Below are 25,637 nucleotides of genomic sequence, written 5' to 3'. Positions count from 1 at the left end.
CAATCTGGGCATATTTATTTCTGATTGTTTTGACTGCCTTTTCATGGTACTAATTGCTTCTCATTGTAATTCCACAATGATAGTGTTTGGAATCTGCATTTTCCCTGTAGAGATCACAGATTTATTTTGCCAAAGAGCCAATCTGCTGACAGAGGGAGTGAAATGGAGGGAGGAGAGAGAGCAGCAGAGTAAACAAATGTTGAAGGAGAGAGAAGGATTCTTACTCGCATCTGATCAGATCAGCTGATAAGGTAAGAGCTATCTTGCCCATTAGATAGCAGTTTTTAGAATAGTTTTGCATCTCATTTTGAAAAACAATTTAAAAGTAGCCAGATTTTCAGCCCTGTCAGTTCTTTTTTTTTTTTTTTGCAACAGAAGTTTTGTGTTTGTGATCGTTTCATGACAAAATCTCAGAATTTGTGATTATAGTTTAATGTGATTGTGAATCTATCAGCTTTTTTCACATACTGTAATCTGGTTATATTTAAAAAGAAGATGAATAGCATTGTTTGTCAAATCTTTACTGAATTTATTATATGCTTATTTTGATCATATAAAAAAACTATTTTTAGTAATTATTTTCTATCACAAAAAAATTATAAACAGATAGTAATTTTGGACATTTATTTCTAACCACACCATGCCAGGACTTAAAACCATTTTCTTTTTCCTATTTTATGTAATGAGATATAAATAGAACTATGGAATATGGTGTTAGTTCAACTACTGTCTATTAAAAATAAAATTTAATGTGATAAAAGTCTGATATATCGTTGTCTGTTAAAGACCTGATTTTGACTGTGAATCAAACAGACTCTCAATCCAACAATGACAGTTGGAATAAACATTAGAATATAAACAAAGTGGGACAGTTTGGAGATATTCTGCACCTTTGGGAATACAAGCCCCATTTAACCCAGGGCAGCAGCAACATGTCATCGCTTAGGATCAAGCTCCCCAAATGAGGTCAATAATCATTCAATTTGCACATGTGAGCAGAGTTTTATCTCATGATTTCTGATTTTATGCAACTGAAATTGTTATCTGTTAAACATAGATCTGTTTATGTTTTATTTACTCTCCATTAGCTCAGTGCGCCTTTGATATTCCCAGACTGACTTGAAATTAAATGAAGCAGAGCGGTTTTTACAATCAGACAGGATTCATGTTTTGAATGCTGTAAGGAAATATCAAATGCTTTAATAACCTGCAAGCTGGAATAATGAGGGACAAAATGTTAGCTTTTTCTAACTACTTATGCAGCCAACCTCTGTCATATAAAGTTGATAGGATGGACAATGGATCCTTTTTCCCAATGCTGCTCTGTTGCTCAACTCTCCAGCAAAATCCCAACAACCTCCATCCACACCACCCACACAGTTCTCCCCAAAGCGCCCCTAAAATACACCGTTAACCTATAAAAATGGGATTTTTGTGTCTGCTTAAAATACTTTTAATCTCATGTTAGTGGCTGTAGACAATGGAAGTAATTCTTTTGAAGGCTGTGTTAGATTCCCTGTACACTGAACACTGTCTAATTAATGTCGTCTAACTGAAGGTGAACCTGCTCTGGTGCCCTGCTGAGCTTTGGCACTTTGCATCCTGCAGCTCACAAGAAATCAGAATATGTTTGTTAATTTTGACACCTCACGAATATTATTATCATTATTGATGTAATTATGGAAAGTTTGAGCTTTGCTGAAAACATTTATTTGAAAAAACATAATCAGATCATATTCAGTCTCTAAACTGAGCAACAAAAGCCACAACATGCTTAATTTAAGTTATTAATATTGCACTCAACCTTTTAGATAAGGATATTGGATAGGGATAAATTTACATCTAATATTTGGTTAGTTAGAAACAACCAATTCTAGTATGTTGTTGTCAGAAGCTATGAATTTAACATAATCATTAAATTCTGATTAGGTATGTTTAATTAAAACATTTTTTTCAAGCAAGATTTTTTATTTCTTATCTGTGAATAATCAGTGTGGATCATCCTTGTGTAAATCCTTGGTTTCACCCTAGTAGTGGCCATTAAAAATAGCAAGAAGCCATAAAAGTTACAACCAAGGGAGCAAGGTCTAACAAAGGACAAAGACAAAGAAGGGAGAGCAGAGAAAAGGGGATTGTTTTGATTAAAAGACAATTATCTGTTTGCATCGACTTCCCAGTGTTGTGTGGTGTCAGGCTCCAGCTAAGCTGTTCTGTCCCAGAGAGCCTCTGGGGACAATGGCTACTGTTTCAGGAGGAGGGGCAGCATTTGTTTGCTGGTCTTGGATTTTCATGTCATGCTCATATCAACATACAACTCATGAACAATATTAATACTATAAATGTTTATGTGCTTATCAATAGCATTGCAAACCAGCTGTGTGGACACTTTAAGATATAACATAATTACTTGCAGAAAATTATTTTAAGCAGTTATTATTTTTATTATTTTTGACTCTCAATTATCTTTTTGAAGGGTACCAACCAGATCCAGGGGAAATGTGTTGAATTACATATGGAAGTGGGACTTTCTAATGTTTCTAAGAAATTTCTTGATTTAGATAAGCTGTAAAGAGAGTTAGGTTTAACTTTAGTTATTAGATGTTCACATATTTCATATCTGTCCTTGCATGACCATATTGTCAGTATGTCCTGTTCAGTGTTAGGGTTGGCTTTAAGCACTGTGACACCAGTTGACTGTGTGAGTCATCTAATGGTAATGCAGGAGTGCTTGCAGGGACAGCAACAGAGATGATTTAGCATTTCAACCCATATTGATGGTCAGATTTATCAGTGCAAAGTAAAGGGATCTTATAAAAAGTCCTCCTATCCTTTAATCAGCTTCCTCACATAATAAAAGGGACATCCTTTGATTACTGATTCTTAAGAAGCTTACATATATCATCTCCAGCAACTAACCATCATTTTAACACTGCACACCCTTTTGCAACTTAAAACTAGAAATTATTGTTAGTGAAAATCTTTATATTGTTTAATATTTCACATTTGTATATAAAAACATGTAAAACCTTCCATATAGTCCACTTGAATATGAAAATAATGACAAAATTCCGCTCTTTTACCATTAACTCCAATTTATAGAGACTAGACCTGAGTGTTATGTTTATATGTTCAACAGCACAGGAAACTTGTTCTTGTCTACTCTCTATTCAATGAAACCCTAACACTGGGTAATGCCTTTTAGTTTTGTTTTATTTGCCAAGTTTTAGATATCTTTAGCAAGTGACAGTGTTTCGTGAAATCATTGATAAAGATTCTCAAGGTTTGTGGTGTTAAAAATATGATAGGGTTTATTTAACAGATTGAAAAACATAATGCATAGGCTTGAAGTTAACAGATACATGACTTCCAATATTTTTTACACACAAATATTGGGGAGTAAATTTTTTGTTCTGTGCCCATAAGTCAGTTCTGTTAAAACCAACTATCTGTCTGTTGAAATAGTTCTCTGCAGCTTTTCATGGTAAAGTATAAACATTTCACAAAGTTTTTAATTCGAAGTAGCTTACAGTCAGTTGTTGTGTGGATGATTGTGTGATAAGGGTCACTTTCCTGTGGAAGAACCTTATCATTCACTCTCAGATCTTTGACTGTCCTTAATAAGTCTTCCATCAGAATATATATATATATATATATATATATATATATATATATATATATATATATATATATATATATATATATATATATATATATATATATATATATATATATATATATATACCGTTCCACTGAAGACAAAAAAAATCAGATGATGGTAAAAAAATATCTTTCAGAATTATTTTTAAACAAAAACTTTATTTATTAGAAAATTGTATGAACATATATCTATTTATCATGCTCCTTTAAAGCTTGTGAAATGTTGCCCTGAAAAAGAAACACATAGAGTTTTTATTCCCATTTGGGCTGGGTATTGATTTAAGTTTCCAGAACTGATTTGATTCAGATTCTACATATTTAAAATTTATTATTTTCTAATTCGACTAGTTCCATGATTTTAGCTTTTACCTGAACTACGTGACTCTGTAGTGATGTAACACATTGATTCTACTATTATATGCACATTCAATAGCAAATTAGTAAAGTAATGCTAGTTAATAGCAGCTGTATAGACTCTGTAAAATGCATTGATTAAAAAATTCAACTTTTATTTTGTAACTTGATCTGTAGGCATTAATATGAGAATCTATTTCGAATTGGAATATCGATTTTTTAACACAGCCTTAGTTTCCACAGGTTGCTTTGTTATATGACCTTTTGCAGACCTACTTCCTGCACCATTTATGTTTTCACTTATCCATAAAGGATTTGTGGAGGACACAAAAAGCCTTCCCTTCCACAGATTCTAGACATAAACTGTTAAGCAATCCAGATGTTGGTGTTTATGCTGCTCCTTTAGTTTATGTTCTCACTGTCAGCTTACATGTTCAGTTATTTAATTATCTATCAAAGGTTGAAACCACAATCATGTTACTGTCTGTAAATCTTCTGTTTGTTCACAAAAGTTATCATGAAACTCTTAGATGTTTATTGACCGCTGGCCTTTTATTTATTTATCTGTAAAGATTTTTATACCTATGTTTAATTTTTTTTCCACTGCATGTGAATGCATTAATCTATATTATTGCATAATATTCAAGCCAAGCAAACAATTTTCTGATTGTATTTCAACACAATTTATAAATGTTTAAGGGGTATAGATACTTTTGCAAGGTTATAAATATGTATAGATTTTTAGATACACATGTGTACTAGTTCCTTTCTCCTGTTTTTATCAACTGTTGTTGGAATGTATCTTCAATTGAAAAGTTACTGTCAAAATTAGCTCTTTCTTTAATGCAAAATAAGCAGGCAGTGAATAGGATAATCCATCAAAGTGAAAATATTTTTCCTTACAAATTAGACATGAGCTAAGAATTTCAATCTACCTCAAGGTAAATCAAATATACCGGTATGTATTTGTTTTTTTTGCTGAATCATAGCTTTAACCTAGCAAAATACCTGGGATCCACTGGGTCATACTCCGAAAACCAGATGTACTGTAACTGGGACAAAGCCTGTAGATGTGCAGTTATGTTTCGGTGGGTTTTTCAAAAGACACAACGATGATTCTTTGTGTCTTTTGAAAAGAAAATAGCAAAGATGTTATTCATGGCAGCCCAATTTTTGAAAGGATGCATTCAGAAAAAACCTTAAGAACTTTTCACACTTTTTACTCGCCTTCCCCTTAACCTTCCTCATAATCTTCTCATAGCTGCACCACCTCTGTTCATCTGTAATGATGTACTGGATTCAACAAATGTCACACCATGCTGTCTATTAGTCCTCACTGATCAAAAGTTCTCAGTTTCATCCAGCACAAACCAACTGGCCAAGTGGAGTCAAAACATCTTGAAATTCAAAGCCTCACCCATATTTGTTGGGGAAAGTAAGAACAGCAAACCCTTTGTGGTTCTGCTGTATATTTATGAATGGTTGAGCCTTTGGGCGAAGCTGTAGAACAATGCTGCTACACTGAAGGGCTGATTTTCATAAGAGAAGGGGGCTGATGTCGGTGCTGGGGAGGGCCACTATTGGGGCTTGGTACAGCGAGTGGCGAGAGCTTCTGCTGGTGTGACTCCTTACTTGTGAGCGTCTAGGGGAGCATAGCTGGAACCGTGCCTAGAGGAGCTTTGGACTTTCACCGCAGTTACCTACACAGGTAAAATTTGAATGTTATATTTTTCTGCAAGAAAAAGCAGGATGAGATAAAAGCACAATGAGGGTTGTGTAAATCCCTTTCCAATGTTTAGTCCTTTATTTTTAAGGTCAAACACCTACAATCAGGATGAGTAGCTGTTGTTATTTGCCTGGGCCCTCATACTAATCAGTTAGCGCGCAAAAAGTGAATGAGTCACAGGTTAGATGGCATCGGACGATGAATAAGTGCGTATGACTGTTTGTACCTTAGGGGATGCCTGGATGAGTGAACGTGCTTGTGATGAGGTGTGAGTCTTCACACACAGCAGAGGGTGTTTGATGTTTGCCTGAGCAGCTAAAAACCCTGCTAATTATTACAGAAAAGGATTTCAATTCAGAAATACTTCATTAATTCCAAAGGGAAATTAAATGTTGCAGTAACTCATAAGTTATTTTTTAAACAGTAATGCCCTGCAGGTTTTTTTTATTAATACAGTGGATTTTCACATCAACAAAGGTGTGATGCAGGTCGACAAATCTTTGCATGTGATTGAGCATTTTATTGTGAATCTAGAAAATGTATGCAAATTATATGAACCAAACTAGATTGAAAGGTAAAATTACATCAAATATGCTTGTTTTCTCTCCATACTGACCCACTTTGACCAGTCTAAATATTATTGAAAATATTCATATTCATCCAAAATGTCAACCATTCAAGATACCTGGTGATATAAACTCATCTCTCCCTGTTCATAACAAGTCAGGGCTTTGGGAGTCCTCGTAAGGGACTGCAGTTTATTGGTTTATGTCGGTTTGTAGGTGATATTTCTCACCTCCTTTAGTTCAGAGCGGAAGGGAGGGCACTCTTATGAGATAGGAAGCCTGTGGCTGCCATCTGCTCACTGAGATGGGGATTGCCAGACTCACTTTGTTTGCCAGGTGGAAAAGAAAAGAACACAAAAAAAAGCATCTAGTGCTTTTGGTTTGTTGTTCTGCTGGGATCTGTCACCTAAAGCTCTCCTCATAGATGTCAGTCTATAGCTGTTGGTGAAAGGAAGGAGAAACATTTCATACTGGTATGAAGTTTAAACTACTATACAAACTGAATGAAGAACGATGACTGACCTTTTAAATCCTGGTCGAAAAGGTCAGGCATTTCTGCATATGCATTTGTTTCTATGAAAAGTGCTAAATTATAAAAAAAACCCCACACAAATCATAAGCAAATCATAATCTCTTAAAAGTCCAGTCTTTTCTTTTATTTTGAAACAGAATGTCTAGCTCTGTACTGGCATATATCGTCTATTTTATGTTTATACTGTGTGTCTTTTAGTCTGTCCACGCTTATAACAGCTCTGCGCTCCATGTGTGGGAGTGGGACCAGTCATGTTTTAAGACCATCTGCTCCTCTGAGTATTTTGGTTAGAGCCTTAGCTTCTGGTGGATCAACGCACGTCACAGGCAAGCAGCAAGGCGCAAGCTGTGAGCGGGCCTGTTCCGGAAAACATTCCTCCAGTTTGTTCCCCTTGCACAATAGGCAGTGTTCTGTAGACAAGGTTCTCATTCTTTCCTCCATCTCCCTTCATCCAAGGAGCTGAGTCGCTGCTCTTGTGCACGGTCTGCAGATCATATAAGCCGTGAAAATGTTCTCTTTGGCATGGCCAATTGTTTTTTCTGTAAACAATTTCATTGGCATGATAAATCACTAAAGGTGTCATAACCTGATTTATCTAGAATATGTATCCCAAAGGAACAATGCAATCAAAGCAAAAACAATGGACATTGATTGGAGAAAGATTTCTTGTATAACCTTATATACATGTGAGATAAAATAATCTCTTTAAATTTCTGTTAGCAAATTTCTTTATATCTAAGACCACAAAGCCAAATCAGTGGTACCGAGTTTGGTCTGATCTATACAATCTGTATAGATGATTACTTTGTTTCCAGCAGGACAATGAAGCAATGCTTATTTGACAAACAGCACAGAGGGAGTGTGGAGGAAGGTCAAATATCAACGATCTCCCCACCAAAGACCGAGCCAGCATGCTTTATGCTGCGTGTGTGAGTGGGGGGCTATGGCATGCTGCTTATTCATGTTTCCAAGGCCCTGAATGTAACAGTCTTTGATATACATCCTTTTGAGTTTTTTTGCAGAGGGATTTCCTTGAACTCACTCTTTCTGTTCTGAAGGCGTTTTAATTTAAGTCACAAACTACTGTTGCATCAAAGCCTTTGGAAAACCTTCCACACTGGAAACATAATTTAGTTTTGCTGCATTAATATGGATGTCTCAGTGGGTCTGTTCTTGTGCACCCTGCCTCCATAAATTCCTCGTCAGTGAATGTCTGGAACATATATATGATCAAATATTAGATCTGTATGTGCATAGAAAGACATAGCATCATATTAGAGAAGAAAAAACACTTTGTTGAAACTAATTATAGAACTCTTCAGTCGCAGTAAAAAATGAAGTTAAAGATCAAACTCTTTAAAGTAATGTAAATTAGCAATTTACATAATCATGTTTTTTCACAAGTTCCTCCTACACTTCATATGTTGCTCTAATGACGCCTTATTCAAAGTGGTTTTGAATCATCTCTGCTTCTCTCTTCAAACTAAAACTGGAATAGCATTGATTTGTTTACCCCCAAAATGAAATAACAGTTTTTTTTTTTTTATCAACATCTTTGGATGAATGCATTTTATATCAGATCAGATGTGTAAAAAACAAAAAATAAGTAGCAAACAATTAATTTCAAAAAAATTATTAAAGTTCTCAAATGTAAAGTTAATTTTGAATGCTCATATGATAAGCTCCTTGAATCCTCCCTGACCTTTTAATTCCATAAATCCCAGAACATATAGAGCATTTGGTGGGAAAAGTAATGCGATATTAGTTTAAAATTGGAACAGTTTGAATAGCTATTTAGTCTTGAATAATCACTGCCTTTCTTTTTAATTAGATGGAATTTCATTTAATCCAGCTTCCGGTATAAATCTTTCTATCTTGCAGAGTGAGGAAAACAGTTTCCCCCTTTCCTTTCTGGTGGATCTGTTTGTGCTTTTACATCTCACTCGAAAGACTCAGGTTTTCAATCAGATCTTAGCTTTCAATAAAAATATTCAAAGTTTTCAAATAATTATTTATTTTAGAAAAAAATCCCACACATGACTTTATTTAAATTATGTCCTCTCCTTTGGTTAAATCACAAATAGACCATATTTGGTCCCATTTTACAAGCCACCCTTACGCCATGTTACTTGTTACATGTAAAGAATCAAGATATTAATTAAATCTCTCTGTCTAGAGAGGTGGCTAAATAACCTTGGAAGTGAGACAGCATAATATAAAGAGATTCAGACACATGTTAAATAACACAAATAATAATGGGCATCTATTAGTCTGAAAAGGAATTAGGCATCTCTAAAACTAGCTTAGCTCATCAACACATGGTGAAAATAGGGAGCAGCGTTAAATCTTTTCAGAAATGATTGGCCAATCAAACTCCAAGTATGCATAGGGAATTTATCCAAGAGGAAAAAAAGCAATTCAGAGAAATAATATAGAGGTAAAACAATTCCATAAAATACAGGCTTCACTTGCCTCAGTTCAGGTTTAGTAGTGATTGTATTAAATTCCTTTTTCATGATACCACTACAAAAAATCAAAAAAGGAATGGGCCAAAATGGTATCTATGGACAAGTTCTAAGGCTAAAAGTACTGCAGACCCAAAAGAACAAAAAGTTCCAAAGTCAAATATTATCACAGAATTCAAAAACTAATCAATCAAACCAACAGTCAAATCCTGTGGTAGTTACTCTATGGTTGTTGGTTGATAGGCTTCTTCAGACCTTCTACAATCTGCTGTAATGAATGAATCCATTGATTTTGTGATGCTGCATAAAAGCAAAAATATACCATTACTTTGTAAGCTTAAGTGCGCTAGGATTATATCGTAATATGTTTATTTAAAGATCATCAGCACATCTACTTTTGGATATTAAAATATATATCTTAAAGTGGTCTAGTCAAAGCCTTCTTTTTTTACATCACACAGGCGGTTCGTGCTCACAATCTCTCCCATGCGAATAAGTTAAAACAATTCTGCTCAACACAGTGGGTCAAAGCGTTTTTTTTCCCTTTCTTATCGCCATTAGGAACTATGTATAATATTGAACGGTCTTTATTTTTCAAGGCATTTAACAAAACCAAAGCAGACTCTGAGGGGGAAAGTATCTATGACAACTTCTTTTATTAATGGGGCTTAATGAAATGTTTTGTATTTGTTTTTGTTTAAACCTTGTATATAACTCTTTCCATGTAGTGAAGAAAATTTGTTGAAGATGCTTTACTGTTAACACTCTTCAATTGCCTCCATATAGAAGAAATTAAACAAAGAAGATTAAGATGTGTCAGAATCTCAATGAAAGATAAAGATATGGAGACTACCCATGAAATTCATAACACAGGAAAAGGAATGCTGAGTGGGCCACTGACAGCTCTAGATATGACGGCAGACATATTTAAATCCACCCACCACCAGACAGGGCTCGTGCAGGCTCCCCTTTCTTCTTGTTTCCAAGTCACATTTGATTTTAACACCTTTTTTGTGTTCTTTTTACACAGAGTCTGGCATCTAGAACCCCGAGTGAGACAACCAGCTCGGGGAGAACAAAAGCAGCGTGCAGAAAACAGAAAAGAAGTCTTCAGGGTTGTGAGGCAGCAGGAGCCTGGTGCTGAGGCTGGTATGAGGCAAGTGTTTTCTGTGTGGGCCCTATAAGCGTGCACACGTATGCAGCGTGCACCATCTCAGCCGTTTGTCTGCCCCATCAATGAGGCTGTTGTTGAGGTTGGTGGTGGTGTCACTGGCCAGGCCTGGCTGTTCAGCTCTGTTCTCTCCTGCTGTTGCTGATGCAGGACCTCCCTCTATCCCAGGTCACAGTCATAAAGCTCTTGGCCTTTTGTTAGAACCCAGATGGCTGAGACTCATGTTCCTTGCCTGGATGTTTCAAAAAGTGTCCCTTTGTTTGGGCTACCTTTAGTACGAAGACCTAAAATCAACGTGTATTTATTTTTAAGAACAGAACACCTACTGTATGCTATTTCTGCTTCCCATTTCAAAGTATTTAGATAATTAACTACTAGAAAGGTCATATTATAATCTGTAAAGGTGATAACAAAGTGCCTTCTTTAATTAATATGCAGCACACTGGTCAATATTTACTTATACAGACTGTATTGCCACCATGTGGCCAGAAGCTGCAGGTTGAAAGGTAACAAGCAACAAACTCAAGAACTCCTATTATTGAAATAAGCTTCATATGAAGTTAAAATATAACAGAATTTTTTTTCGAGGTTTGGCTGCATGATGAGCAGCATGACGCAGCCCTGGCCATGTCAGACAAGCAGAAACGTTCCCTGCTGTCCATCAGTGAAGTTAATATTGGTCATGGATTCTCTGGGGGAAGTTGGGACGTGTTAATCGTAAAGCTCTGAAGAGCCATCCTCTCCCAATCTCGCCATCTGCACACACCGGCTGCTGCAGCACTAAGCCAAAATCATCTGCTAGTTCTTGTTTTAACTTGTCATGCATTTACTGGTATAGATTTGATTTTTGTTCTATTTTAACACAGTTATAGATTTACACTGAGTATAGAAAATTTAAATCATGGCAACTTGCAGTAGAAATTTGGTCATTTCTATGTTGTGAATCTCATGTTTTTTTTAAAAACCCAGAACAATACATTTCTTAATTGTGATACACATTGCAAATGATGCATACCGCCGTATGCCTTAAAACTCACGGTTTTTGATCTTGGCTTCTGGTCGTTCCTTTTAACCTCTTGCGTTATCTGTTATTGGCTATCAGTTACAGCAAAGAAAGACAAGAAAGTATTGCAGCAATTCACATGATCTAAATGGAATTCATCTTGTCCTAATTGTCACCAAGGGATAAAAAATAAAATAAAATTTAAGCAAAAATTACCTTTTTATATTATAAAATTGCATAAAAATAATATAATTTTGGATCTCTTTTATTTTTTTACAACTACCAACATACTGATACTCTTTAGGCAGTCACGTTACAGGACTTGGTAATGGTTGTAATCTAGTTTGATTCAAACTGCAGGTTTGTTAGGAAAAAATTGTGTTTAATGAAGTTTTCACCTGAAGTTGGATTTTAAATTGTCAGCATACTAGACCTGAGTATCCAATATTCACGAAAAAATGACAAGATCAAAACTACTGGTAAACAAACAAAAAAAAAAAAAAAAAAACTGGCTAAAACAGCTAGTTAAATCAATATTATAGAAACTATACAATTTTGCATGAACCTTGCATTTTCTGTAAAGTCTTCTACTGTAAAAAAAAAAAAAAAGCTAAATTATTTTGTACCCAGTAGGCCTTGTTTATGTGCTGCATCTTGCCATTAATTCTAGCACAGCACAAATAGCATCAGTAATGCTCTGATGGCATGATGTATGGTGACTGGTGTTTGGCTTCATGTTAGAACTCAGCCCACAGTGAGGGCCATTCATTGTGAGGTCTTACGTATGGCAAACATAATGAGAGACTCCACTGAGGGGGAGCTAGCAGGTGCCCAATGACGCTGCGTTTGTGGGACTTACTACTGCTCTGTGTCAGAGTAAAAGTGATGTAATCGCCTGATCATGGTGACGGGATTCATAGTTATTTTTTTGTTGTTTCTTTCTTGTAGAGAACAAGGGTGTCAAGCTATCAGGGTGTGAGTAAACACCATCTAGTGTAACTGTGGACAAGCTGCAGGGATCCAATCTGTTTTGATCTATCAGTATTTTAAGGTAAAACTTGATTCACTCACCAAAGTCCTACATATAGATAATTAATGTATTTATAGATACATTATAGATAATGAACAAATGTCAGTAAGATCCTTCTAGAATTGCCATGTTAGAATTTTATTATGTAAACCTTTTTTTATGCTTCATCAGATTTACTTGATCTGATAGCAGCTGTGAGTTTAAGTAGACTAAAGGTTGAAAATAAGGCATTCAAATAGTTAAAGGATTTAGAAACTGAGGTTATCAAGTCATTATAGATTTATCTTTTTCTTTTTCCATTGTTACAGAGTAGTTAAGACTTTATGTAATTCTACTTAAGGTATCAGTAAAACAATATCTGTTTAGAATAGAATAGAATATATATCTGACACTTTAGGAATAAATGTGATGTAAAATTTGTTTGGGGGATGTAAAAAATTTATAACAGGTTTTTTGACACAATTGGTTAAAGAAAATGTTATTATTACACCATTGCTGATTTCATAAAACAAGCTTCAGACATTAGCTCTTTTCAAAACAGGTATTTTTATGGGATTACAATCACATTTGTTTTCATCATATTTGTTTCTACCTCTAGAAATTTCATCATAACTACTGTAAAAGGAGTTAAGAGATCTATATTAGTAGAACCAAACACATACTTATTGAGAACTGATAGAAAGTGATAATTCACACACTCCAGTCAAAGGTTGGATGGGATTGAAAAAGTCACATAATTACGATTATAATTTTAGACTAATCCCACATTAAAACCAATAGATCATGCTTTTCACTCTACAGAACCTTTCAGTCGGGTTACTTATAAGTGTTGTACATGATTAGCATTGATATCAACAAGGCAAAGACCTCATATAGACTTTTTATTTCTTCTTCTTGATGATACATGTCCTGTGACTTCCTGGGTGGCCTTGCTTTCAGAAGTCTATGGTCCAGTCCTAAGCAGAGACAATGTGGTGTTTGGAGCGGCTTATACCTCTGCTGTTGATCATCAGCGGTAAGAAACTCCAGTGTTCTCTTCATTAATCAAAACAATGTGATATTCTTTGACTCTGAGATAAAAGATATAATATTAACTGATCCACTTTCTCTTTCAGATGCCAATTCTCAGTGGAATATTTGGGTACCTCGGGATATTTCGGCAATGGCAAACTCCTGTGTTGTTATCCCATGCAGTTTCATGTACCCACCTGGAATCAGGCCTGCTCGGGGAGTTCATGGTATCTGGTACTTTGGCCAGCCCTATCCACAACTGTTCCCCCCTGTAGTCTTTAAATCACTCACAGACGTTGTGCACGAGAGCTTCAAGGGCCGCACAAAGCTTCTGGGTGACCTTAACCAGAGAAACTGCACACTGCTTATTGGTAATCTCGGCACAGAGCACTCAGGAAGATATTACTTCCGTGCAGACATTGGTGGAGCCAACAAATATTCCTACCCAGACTTCGCTGAGCTCAAAGTCTTAGGTGAGTCAATATAGCCAGCATTCTTATTGGTGACCCAGAAAAACTCAAACTAAGGATGAAAATGTTTTGTTCCTTAGTTCAGCCCAACATTGACATACCAGAAGAGATTGTCAGTGACAACAGCCTGGAACTGACATGCTATGTTCCTGATAACTGCCCCGACATGACTCCAGAAATCCAGTGGATTTACACTGACTACCTGCCTGATCCGGAATTCAGCTCTGATTTTATAGAAGAAAGCAACACAGCAGTGCTCTCTAACACCCTTAGATTCACACCCAGACCTATGCACAATAGCCAACTGCTGGGTTGCAGGGTCATCTACCCAAACACCACACTGGTCTATGAGAGGATTATCTCTTTAGATGTCAAGTGTAAGTACAGTTAAACCTGTGATTGGATGTAGCATCTGGAAACTTGAGTGCTAAGAAATGCTAACATCTGTTTTACCTTACCTTTTAGATCCTCCACGATCAGTGTGGGTGAATGTATCCTCTGAAGTGATGGAGGGAAGCTCTGTGACGCTGCACTGTGAGGTGGACAGTAACCCTTCTCCTAGGATCGCCTGGCTGTTTGGAGAGCAGGAGCTGCTGTGGGACACAGCAACAAACATCTCTCTCTCCCTGGATGACATAACGCCTGAACAGGAGGGCGTTTATACCTGCGTTGGAGACAACAGCTTTGGCATTATGAATACTTCGTTGTACCTGACTGTGAAATGTGAGTCTGATGGACAATAAATTAGCTCCAGAGTACTTCTGGCTAATAGCCTGATAAACTAGATTAAATGTGAGATTAAATGTGTAATTTAGTCTGGCCCCGATGAACGAGACATCAGAAGATTGTTGATGAGAACAACCCGTTGTTTTTCAAACCATGTCTGTGCCTATTGGCCAACGCTCTGCCCAATGACTGTGACGTAGTAAGCGCGACAGATAAAACCTGGTGGGGGAGTGTAAACAGACAGCCTGTCGGTAAAACTGCGAATACGTCCCTCTTAAAAATGAATGAGAGTAGAGTCTCTTCTTGCTTACGTTTCCACGAAAACCCTAAGTCTAATCCTTCCAAAATTGATTCCAAAGCTGAGTCAAACGAGAACTGTTCAATAGTTGTTGCCATCTTCCTTGTTGCGCTTTCTCCAGCGTCGTGCAGCTTTGTCATCACGCCCTCAAAACTCCCCCCTTTTTGCATCCAGAAATTCAAAACACATCTCTGCATTGTGATTGGCCCGCCAGTTCTAGGGCCTGGGGCATTGTTCGAGGCTAGCCCACTCGCAATGATTTTGGGCGCTGGTGGGTGGGGCTAGTTTACTAGGCTAGCTGGCCAATAGACTGATTAAAAAATCTTCCATACAGTCAAAACTAACTCAGTGTATAATTGAAATGGCAATAAGTCGGAGAAGTAAAAGAAAAAAAAAGCCTAGGAATGCCTTAATTCTATCAACCACAATGTTCTTCTGTTTGAAACATTTTCAGATTAACACATGGTCCGCAAAGCAAGATGAATGGGCCAGATTTGCCCAAATCTTCTCTCTTCGAGATGCCCCTAATATTGTAAAGGCTCCTAGGACAATTTTATGAGATACTCCTCTTGCTTGTCATCTGTTAGAGTAATCTGGTCTGGGATATTGCTACAACTTTGACCTTTAAATGAGGGATATATGTTGGCTTGTCTTAGCCCGATAGCGTACCAGCAATTGAGGTGTTCCCCGCCTTCAGAGAGGGATGCAACCTGTTGAATATTATGTTTAGTCAATCGGAAAAGGTTTTCCCATGGAAAAAAATCTAAGCAAATCAATTTACCAGTTTAGCACTCCTTTAATTTGATTCTTTTCAATTAAAAATGCCTTATTAATCTCAAAAGGAAATTAAATGTTGCAGTAACTCATATTTTTTTTTCATCAAGTTGGGATCTTCTGTATCAGCCTGTCTTATACTAGATCTGGAGAAACCTCTGACTGAAGACACATTATTGTTTAAAAATCTTCTCAAGAGGATGCTCATTTTAGTCCAAAATCTCCTTTAATTTAACCAGCCCCTTTTGCTATTTGAATCGTTTTTCTCTCTTTAAATTGGTACACAAGATATCACCATTGCTTTGTCTTAAACATTAATATACTGTGAACCCGTGTTTGATCTTAATACGTTTTGTAAGATTACCTGTCTAACATCTAAATTTTCCCAAATTCAATCTGTTTGGCCTTGCTATAGACTGGCGACCTTTCCAGTGTGTACCCCGCATCTCCCCCATTGAGTGCTGGAGATAGGCACCAGCACCCCTTGCCAATCCAGCAGGAATAAGCATGTCAGAAAATGAATGAATGGATGGATAAATCTGTTTGTGGAGTTTGTTGCATGCTGTGTGGCTGTACAAACACCGGACGACCAAAAAACTTATATCTACATTTTCTTTTGTTGTGTGGTATCTCTAAGGTTTTGAAAATCATGTTTGGGATCTGCCATAAAGATAGTTTGAGATGTTTGAAGTTATGTCCAAACCTTATAAACATTTAGTATCATAGGCTGTAGAAAACTAATTTGATGTCTTTATTCAGTTTTCATGCAGATTAACTTTTCCAAGATGATACAGCTAATTCTTTGTGTAAAGAGGTCCAACACTTCATTCACATCATCATAACATAAAATAATGCTGTTTACAAATTACATTTTTTTTTAAACATTAAAATCATAATAAGTTTTGAATTGACTGGTTAGTGATCATTCATTATACTAGAAGTAGAAGCAAGATACACTTCGTCTTTTGTGCAACATCCACTAAAAGCAGACCATAAGTGTTTTAGTTCAGAATAACTACCCAATAGAGATGGGAGGCAGTGTAAAAAAACTGGTATGCTGGGTCGACTTAGACTGCTAAAAGATTTTTGCTTTTAATACCTACTTACTTTTACATTAGTTCATTTTACAAGAAATATTGAGTATTCTCTGTTCTCTTTCAAAAGAGTGATCACTCTGGCGCACCACCACCTACCGCCATTAACTATTAAAAAATAAAAAAAACGTTTTAAAGTTTTTGAATAGCACTGGAAACAAGCTGCCATTATGTTGCTGATATCATTCTCATATTATGCTGTGGTCTTTGCTTTTCATTGACTAATCCTTTAGGCCTCCAGGACCAACTTAGTTTAATTTAGTGAAAATGAGTCTTCAGTCTGAGGCTAAGACAAAACACTGCAGGACATCCTATCTGCCTCAAGCAGTTGAAAACTTCTTGTAAAATTTACAACATTCAATTTCTCAGGATCAAAAAGCTTTGGATTTCAATTGTTATCTGCCATAGATTATACATTACAAACTCTTTAAAATAGGACCCTACTTCAGAAATCCTGAACTTTTACTTTAAAACACAGTCTTTACCAAATGCATTACTGTTTTTTTTTTCATTTTTATGCCTAGGAAATATTGGTAACACACATATATGATGATTTACTTAGTAATTTCAAATTAAATTGGATTTCTTGTGATTATTTCTTTCCCCATCACTTTGGTATTTTACGACTGAAAGGGAAATTTAGAACTGCAACAAAGCTTTTGAGTTATTTGATCCTTCTTTAAATCAGTTTAAATGTTATGTGACAATATTGTTGGACTAGAAAAAGAAATGTACTATGTTTGCTTGTTGTGACCCACAGATTATCTACTACTGACAACTTTGCTATTCTTGATTGTCATGCAGTAGTTTCTAGTGTTCTATGTTTACCCACCATCTGATAACATGCTGTTAAATTACTGTCACTACTTGTTGGTGACCCACCAGATTCAAATATATGTTTTTTTCTTTCATAACTTTATTGACAGTCAACAAGAAGACATTTGTTTCCAAATAGTGCCTAGTAAAAATAAAACAAGGTAAGGTTCTCTCTTTGTATTGCAGATCCTCCTCGTGAACCTATTGTGAATGATTCCATCACAGTAGTTGAAGGCACTTCACTGGCTTTGCACTGCAACACCATGGGGAACCCAACCCCGACTCTCACATGGCTGAAGGATGGGGAGCTGGCAGGCTCCATCACTGCTGGCCAGCTCTCAGTGCTGGATATCCTGGAAGTCACGCCACAGCAAACGGGACAGTATCGCTGTCTGGTGGAGAATGAGCATGGACGAGCCAGTGCTTCCCTCAATATCACTGTCGAATGTGAGTGCTTCACTCCCCTGTATTATTCTTAGTGGAAAATGTAAAGAGTTTGAGAAAATTAAGCTCTGTAACTGAACTAATCTAATCTTCATTGTTTGTAACTGTTAAGCAAACATTTCATGAAGGTCCCAGTGATAATAGAGCAACATTACAAACAACTAAACTGGCTTCTTAGTATGAAAATATATCCCCTGCTCTTACCTAAATTTGTCTGGCCTTTTTCCACAGATGCCCCTGTGTTTCTGGAGGAGTCAAAGTGCACAGTGGTGAGGGAGGGGGTCCAGTGTGTTTGTGTGGCCGTGGGGAACCCTGAACCCACTATTGAGTTTTACCTACCTGACCTCAACATCACCATCAATGAAACCGATAATCGGTTCAACTTCTACACATACTCAGATGGTCACACATCCACTGCTATGATCAAGCTGAGGGAGAAAGGTGAGCGGACTGACAACAGCGGGCCGGCTGTAAACGTCCTTTGCAACATATATAACACCTATGGGAAAGAGAACGTCCTTTTGGAGCTACAACAAGAAAGTGAGTCCAAAGAAAGCTATATTTGCTTTAAATGTTATCATAGGCTTTAACGGTTAAACATTGTGAAATATAAAACATTGTTATTTCAAAACCCAAATGTTTCCGGTTACATAATCAATCAAAGGTGAAAAAAGCTGATGATGAGCTAATAAGATTTTATCCATTGCCTGAGTATGAGGTAATACAGGAAATGCGTTGTACATTTTGATGAAAGCATTTCCCAAGTAAACATCCTTTGACAGAGTAACCCTTTAAAAAACTCATTTACCAGGTAACCATTTCCTCAAGAATCACTATCTGCTGTGCGTACAGTCACCTGTTTAGTTCATTACAAGATTTCATTTGAAAACACAAAGCCTTGAATGTCTTTTGCAAAGATAGAGGATCATTTCTGTGTGATACTTTAGTGAGGAAAACGAAGTATTTGAATGCTTCGCTATTATTTTGCAAATTCTCCCACTTAGATGCATGTGTTCTGTGGAAAATCCAGAAATCACAATGTATGAATTTTTAACTATTTATTTGTATGATCCAGCTGCAAATAAATATTTGAAAACTTGTCTAGAAGAAGCTAAACATGACTGTCAGTCTCCCTCTGACTGGGGCTCCATGCAAGATCTCCCCTTATCGGGTCTCAATGATCCTTAGAAAGGTGAGAAATCAGCACACTGATCAGCACTGGGACAACCGTTTCTAAGGTTACTGTGGGTAATACACTAAGGCGCCATGGTTTGAAATCATGCATGCCATGGAAGGTCCCCCTGCTTAAACCAACACATGTCAAGGCCTGTCTTAAGTTTGCCAATGACCATTTGGATGATCCAGAGGAGTCATGGGAGAAAGTCATGTGGTCAGATGAGACCAAAATAGAATCCTTTGGTCATAATTCCACCAAACGTGTTTGTAGGAAGAAGAATGATGAGTACCATCCCAAGAACACCATCCCTACTGTGAAGGATGGGGGTGCTTGCTTTGGGGTGTTTTTCTGCACATGGGACATGGCGACTGCACTTTTTTAAGGACGGTATAACTGGGGCTATGTATTGCGAGATTTTGGGGGACAACCTCCTTCCCTCAGTTAGAGCACTGAAGACGGGTTGAGGCTTGGTCTTCCAAAATTACAATGACCCAGAGCATACTGTAAGAAGCTTGTCAAGGTTCTGGCATGGTCTAGCTAGTCTCCAGACCTAAACCCAATTGAGAATCTTTGAAGGGAGCTCAAAATCCCTGTTTCTCAGGGACAGCCCAGAAACCTGACTGATCTAGAGGACATCTGTGTGGAGGAGTGGGCTAAAATCCCTCCTGCAGTGTATGCAAACCTGGTGAAAAACTACAGGAAACATTTTACCTATGTAATTGCAAACAAAGGCTACTGTACCATATATTAACATTGATTTTCTAAGGTGTTCAAATACTTATTTGCAGCTATATCATAAAAATGAAAAGATCCTGCATTGTCTCTCATGGTGGACATGCACCTATGACGACAATGTCAGACCCTTCCATGATTTCTATAGGGAGAACTTTCAAAATAGCAGTGTTTTCAAATTCTAATTGTCCTCACTGTATGTTCTTTGAATTATTTTATAAGTTAAAATCAGCTATGTTTGATTTTGAGGGCGGTAATACCTTATTTGTGTTTTACGAGTTATCCGTAACTCATGAATTGCAAATGTACACAATCTGATTTTTTTACACCATCCTGAAGTGTTAATATGGCTTTGGCTATACAAAACATCAAGTACAGATATCCAGATCTTTACTGTAGACCTGTATTGATCTCTTTGAGCAATTAAAAACTCTGCTGATGTTAGTCCTTCATTACTTTAGGTTAAAGTACTGTAATCACTCCCACATAATCTATCCGCCCCAGTAAATTGAGTCTGTATTGATCTACAATAGAGAATAAACTTCAAATAGAGAACGAGTCCTTAGTTTCAGTCACACAACACTTTGTTTTCAGGATGTTATACAAACCCATGAGACTTTTCATCCATCCATCCATCCATCCATCCATCCATCCATCCATCCATCCATCCATCCATCCATCCATCCATCCATCCATCCATCCATCCATCCATCCATCCATCCATCCATACATCCATACATCCATACATCCATGCATACATCCAAAGACTCACAGGAAACAAAACCACACCTGCACAAAATGGTTATGTTCATGAACTGTTGAATGGGGGCAACAGTTCCTTCAGATAACCAATGCATACACTAGGAGAACATGTGTACTACTAAAAAACAGTTATTTGGTTAAGCTGCTTTTCAACAGTCAAGCCATGTTTGTGATACATTCTCCTCAGAATGTATCACAAGAGTTATGGGTTATAAAAAAAGGAAAAAAAAATGTTGGAACTGTAACCATACAGTCATATGTTTACATATCACCTTTTTCAGTGCTGCACTTTAAAAAGTGAAAAAGTTTAGAGAGCTGTACTTAACGAAATTTCTTTTTGTTTACACTTGTGTGTACAAAATCACAAAACAAAATCTGTCTAAGTCTAAGAATATTGAGTTTTCAACAAACTAGTTCAGATCAATGTAATAGTTAAATGGAAATCTACCAGTAGTATTTATAATTATGGATTAACAGTATGTGTTTCTTGGTACTTTCAGTACAAATCTTAGAGTCATTTTGTTTTTTTATTATCTTTGTGATTTTAGAAAAGTACATGATGGCAGTCATAGTTGGCACCATTGGAGGAGTCGCGGTCATTGCCTTCATCATCGCAGCAGTGAGATATGTTGGTCAAAATAACAAGAAGTAAGTATAAATGGCAAACTAATGGAGAGGCCAATGTAAGACAGAGGCCTTATATTTGCTTACTAAGCATTTACTGAAATCCTTGGAAACACTTAAGCCTAGTCATCCATTCTAAAACACACGTATGCAGATTGTATTTGAGTGAATGTGGGATTGATGTGAACGTGAGCATATTCTGTTTAGAGCAATTTCAATTTATTTACAACAACATAACAGAAAAAAAAAAAACAATCTTTGCAAATTCACAATGGTTGCCTTGTGAAGGTAGTTAGGGAGCTCGACTAACACTATAGTTTTAAGGCATGATTCTCCACTCTGACATCGCTTCCGTATCCTTGACCTGCTGTGCTAAATACAACCCAGGTAGCCCTTTTAACCAAGTTGCTTTGATTTAGCCCCAAGTTCTCATCGGGCCCCCAAATTTGCAAGCTTTTCCTCAGTAGATCAGCAATCTCAGCAACTAAACCCATAAAATAACCACGTCACTCACAGCCAAAGACAACCTCCAGCATAACCTTGTACAGCTTGTTTTAAAATGGATGCCCAGGCTTGGCGTGTCGCCCAGCATTACTGGCAGTTGAGACCGAGTCTGATTATGTGACTCCGTCCCCCAGAGAGAATGGCAACCCTAGGCAGGAAGTGGTCCTGGAGAACCCAGCTTTGTACTACAGCGCAGTCAAGAAGGACAAACAAAATCTGAGGAAGAAAGTGGTGAGACATAACGGTGTCAATAATTCAGATTATAAATACAAAGGGGTTGGACAACCATTCTCAAAATGTTTGGGGTTATTTGTGTAATGAAAAAAAAATATAAGACCCCATTTTAACCTCTGCCAAGAGGACATACAGTAATCTCTCCCACTAGCAGTCTAATAACCCCGACAAAGACCTTTCAAAACACTGTTTTTCTCCTGCTTTCATCGCTTCTCTGCGTTTTCTGTCTGTTTTTTCTCTCCCCTAACTCTTGCACAGCTTAAGACAGAGCTGTTGGGCTCAAAGTTTAACTCCATTCTAGAGGAGACTACGGTAAGGTTCCTAAACGAATCCCTATTAAAACACAAGCCTCGGTGACAGATGCTTCCCCTCGCATATCAGCTTCTCTGTTCTGTTCACTTCAGATTGTTTTCCAGAAAAGCCCTCTTCATGGCTTTCTCATTAGTAACACAAACTGCAAAACTAACAGCAAAATGTCGTCAGTCCTGCTGTCATATGTCAACCAATAACTGCTAACATATTTTTTTCATAGTATCTTCATGGTACTTTTACAGTTATGGTACTTGTGGTGGTGAATGGTTCCTTTGCCCGCAGGGAGAAGACGGGGATTTTCAACCTGTGGGCTCTATGGCAGGAAAGGATAAGCAAGAGCTGAATTACGCTGCTTTGGAGTTTATCGGCGCCAGGCCCAGTGGGGGGGCCTCAGGGAGGGGGGATGACGGCAGCAACTATACAGAAATCAAAGCCAAATGAATCGCGATCCTTCCCTGATCCCTCGGCTATGCGGGACGCAGCGGCAGCCAAGAGTTCCATACATCTTCAACAGAAACTTTAATTAACTCCTTCACTGGAAATCTCCCAGATTATGGTGACTCACTGTTTCTCATTTTTCTGCATCGTTTATAATGTTCAACTCGATGACAGTGGCCTCCCCTTTGAAGCCTCCACGCTTTTTATACACCACTCTTTTAAAAAACTGTCAGGTTTCCAGGATGAAGCAAAGTTCACAGAGCAATATACGTACATGTAATTCATTATTTAAATTACAAGCTTCAGTTCTTTATTGTTTCTACATCGTTCGGTGTTGTTTTACCCTTGCAGTTACCCTATCTCATCTGTTTCTATTTATTCATCTGATTACTGTCACTGCGTCTGCTGCCAGTCGAAGCGTCAGGGTAGGGAGTTACTGAATTTTTTCTTCTGTCTTCTTCAAATCAACAGAGAGTAAAACATTTCCCCTCTTTTCTGGTTTGGGTTCCTTATACTTTAACCACATAAATGTATGGAGGCATGATAGAGTTACACTTCTCGATATCTTGCCCCATCATAACTGTATTTAATATGTTGTGGAACTCAGCAGACATTGGAAACAGAAAGATAAAATGACCCTGAACCCTCTTATGACAAACTGCCATTTATTTACGGTGTTTGCCCCTAATTTATACATGTTTTTACTCACTGTGGCAAGTGCGGGATGATTTTTTCCTCTCCCCAAATGTTTTCTCCCACATTCTGAAAAACATATAAAGAATAGGTTCTGAAGTATATGTGTAAGGGGCCACTGTGTTTTCTCCTCTAGACAATGTGTGTGTATGTATGTGTGTGTGTTGAATATGTGCTGAGAGATCAACTACCTGTGATTTGTGGGATATCTGTTACAGAGAAAAATGGCTTCTCTTTCTCATAGGATTACATCAAACTTATGAATGACAAAAGTAATGCCAACTTGTCAACTGGTTGTGCTGCTCAAATACATTTGATAAGCCTGTTATGTAATATTAAAGCACACTAATAATCTAACTTAATAAGGATGTCTTATTATAATCAATAAATTGATGTATATTTATGAAGAAAATGATGGCTGTGTGTGTACAAAATATCTTGCATGAGTGTTTGATAAATTGAAAGCAGTCTTGCTATAAATTTCCCCAGCCAATCTGGATAAACACTGTCTTAATATAAGCTTAAATAGTATTATTTAATATTAAAATGAACTGTTTAGATTAGTGTGAGAAATGAACGGGCAACTTGCACATGCAGAAGTAAAGAGGCTTTTCGCTTTGACTGATTTCAGCTGGTTCAGAAATATTAAACCCATACTACAAATTATTATTCATTGGGTAATCGGTTCTGTTTTACTAAATATGCTGATATCAAGTTTCTTCTTTTGATTTGGAACCCTTAGTATCAAATTAGGCCATATTATGACTATGAAATTAAACCAAAGTGTATAATGACATGATTTTACAAAAGATATTTTTACATTTTGAACATTTGATAAACTGTGAGAGTGACAGAGTTGCTCATTCACACAGCTTTACTGTAGCGTTGTGGTTGCAGCACATCACAATCCCTGATGGAGCATTCTGGAGCAAACTGGCATCAGTGGCAGCAATTCCATCCTGCTGGGTTGGTTTCATCATGTAAAGCGATTACTGTACTGGAATTAGTGTAAAGCTCTGCATTGTCACAGATATCTAATGCAGGTCTTATCTCTCCTCTGTTTTTTTTTTTTTTCTTTTTGCTTACCAAAGCAGTCTCAACAAACACCTATAACAAACAATTCAAACTTCCCATTTGGTGAATAATGCACCAGAACAAGGCCAATTGTACAAAATAATTGGTTTATCTTGCTCTCTGTTAGAAGAGGGCACACCTCCAAATTGCACCCATGTCCAGCTATGCTGGTTGCTAGAACACCAAAGAAAGGTTTTGTTGTTTTTGTTTAGTGTAACATATTTCTATCAGAGTTTCATGAAAAAGCCCTGGAATTGTTTTTGATAAAGAGACACCAAAAGAAGAGGGAGAAATAATGAGCAACAGACAACACTGTTTACAATACAAACTTTTAAATGTTGCAGCATAGCTTATAAACAAATTTGGACTTCCAGATATAGTGTGATTAGATCTTATTGATGTTATAATTACAGACTACTGTAAGTCTTATGTGTTGTAATATAGAAACAAATTCTATTACTACACTTCCACAATAAAAACTAAAATAAAAGCATGGAATTGAAATAATTATAAAATGTTTTTTTGTCAAAGTGTTCAACGGATAGAAAACAAAAGTATAGCATGCTGGTAAAGGTTCTAAGTCATCCAGTTCATAGTCATTCCAAAATATATATATATATATATATATTAAAAACAATCCACTGGACTTAGTTTTGGAAACCAACTCCAGTGGATTGTTTTTAATTTTATTTTGGAAAAAAGTATAGCATCTTTTTTCAAGATTCCAGTTAGTTAGCTTAAAGACAGATGTTATGGATAAATAGTTGTTTTTGATAATAAACAATATGGAAAGAGTGATAGACCTACATCAGTGTTAGATGTAAATACATTTTCTAAAATTAAAAAGTCATAATCTGTTCGGTAAACCTGTTAAAATCGGTAGAAAATGTTGAGGCTTAGTTTTAAAATGAAAATAAAAACTCAAGAATAATTTCTAAGTTCTTGTCTTT

General features: G+C 36.8%; 1 protein-coding gene across 8 annotated transcripts; it reads left to right on the top strand.

Annotated features, from left to right (window-relative positions):
- The first annotated feature begins 131 nt into the window (after positions 1-131).
- On the top strand, positions 132-25,294 carry mag (myelin associated glycoprotein). 8 transcript variants are annotated; one of them, XM_038307125.1, is made up of 13 exons: positions 133-251; positions 10,331-10,449; positions 12,423-12,525; positions 13,444-13,519; positions 13,620-13,988; positions 14,066-14,362; positions 14,451-14,708; positions 17,880-18,140; positions 18,369-18,677; positions 21,357-21,456; positions 22,071-22,167; positions 22,429-22,482; positions 22,765-25,294. In XM_038307125.1, the coding sequence occupies exons 4-13, from the start codon at positions 13,474-13,476 to the stop codon at positions 22,921-22,923; spliced, it is 1,950 nt and encodes a 649-aa protein (XP_038163053.1). In that variant the 5' UTR covers positions 133-251; positions 10,331-10,449; positions 12,423-12,525; positions 13,444-13,473; the 3' UTR covers positions 22,924-25,294. The 8 variants fall into 8 exon arrangements, with proteins under 8 accessions (XP_038163056.1, XP_038163053.1, XP_038163055.1 ...); XM_038307127.1 differs by lacking the exon at positions 133-251 and adding an exon at positions 5,549-5,719 and having other exon boundaries at positions 13,447-13,519; XM_038307124.1 differs by lacking the exon at positions 133-251 and adding an exon at positions 5,549-5,719.
- Positions 25,295-25,637: the final 343 nt, after the last annotated feature.

Source organism: Cyprinodon tularosa, unplaced genomic scaffold (genome assembly GCF_016077235.1).
Source record: "Cyprinodon tularosa strain WSP-4 unplaced genomic scaffold, ASM1607723v1 ctg60, whole genome shotgun sequence".
Taxonomy (NCBI): domain Eukaryota; kingdom Metazoa; phylum Chordata; class Actinopteri; order Cyprinodontiformes; family Cyprinodontidae; genus Cyprinodon; species Cyprinodon tularosa.
The sequence above is the reverse complement of the archived record's forward strand: the minus strand, read 5'-3'. Positions and strand labels throughout refer to the sequence as shown.

Bases quoted from the DNA above. Each gene is read 5' to 3' on its own strand.
- mag (XM_038307128.1), top strand. From the start codon at position 13,474: ATGTGGTGTTTGGAGCGGCTTATACCTCTGCTGTTGATCATCAGCG. The intron at 14,709-17,879 runs GTGAGTCTGATG...TTTGTATTGCAG, and splicing joins GTTGTACCTGACTGTGAAAT to ATCCTCCTCGTGAACCTATT. The intron at 18,678-21,356 runs GTGAGTCCAAAG...TTGTGATTTTAG, and splicing joins TTTGGAGCTACAACAAGAAA to AAAAGTACATGATGGCAGTC.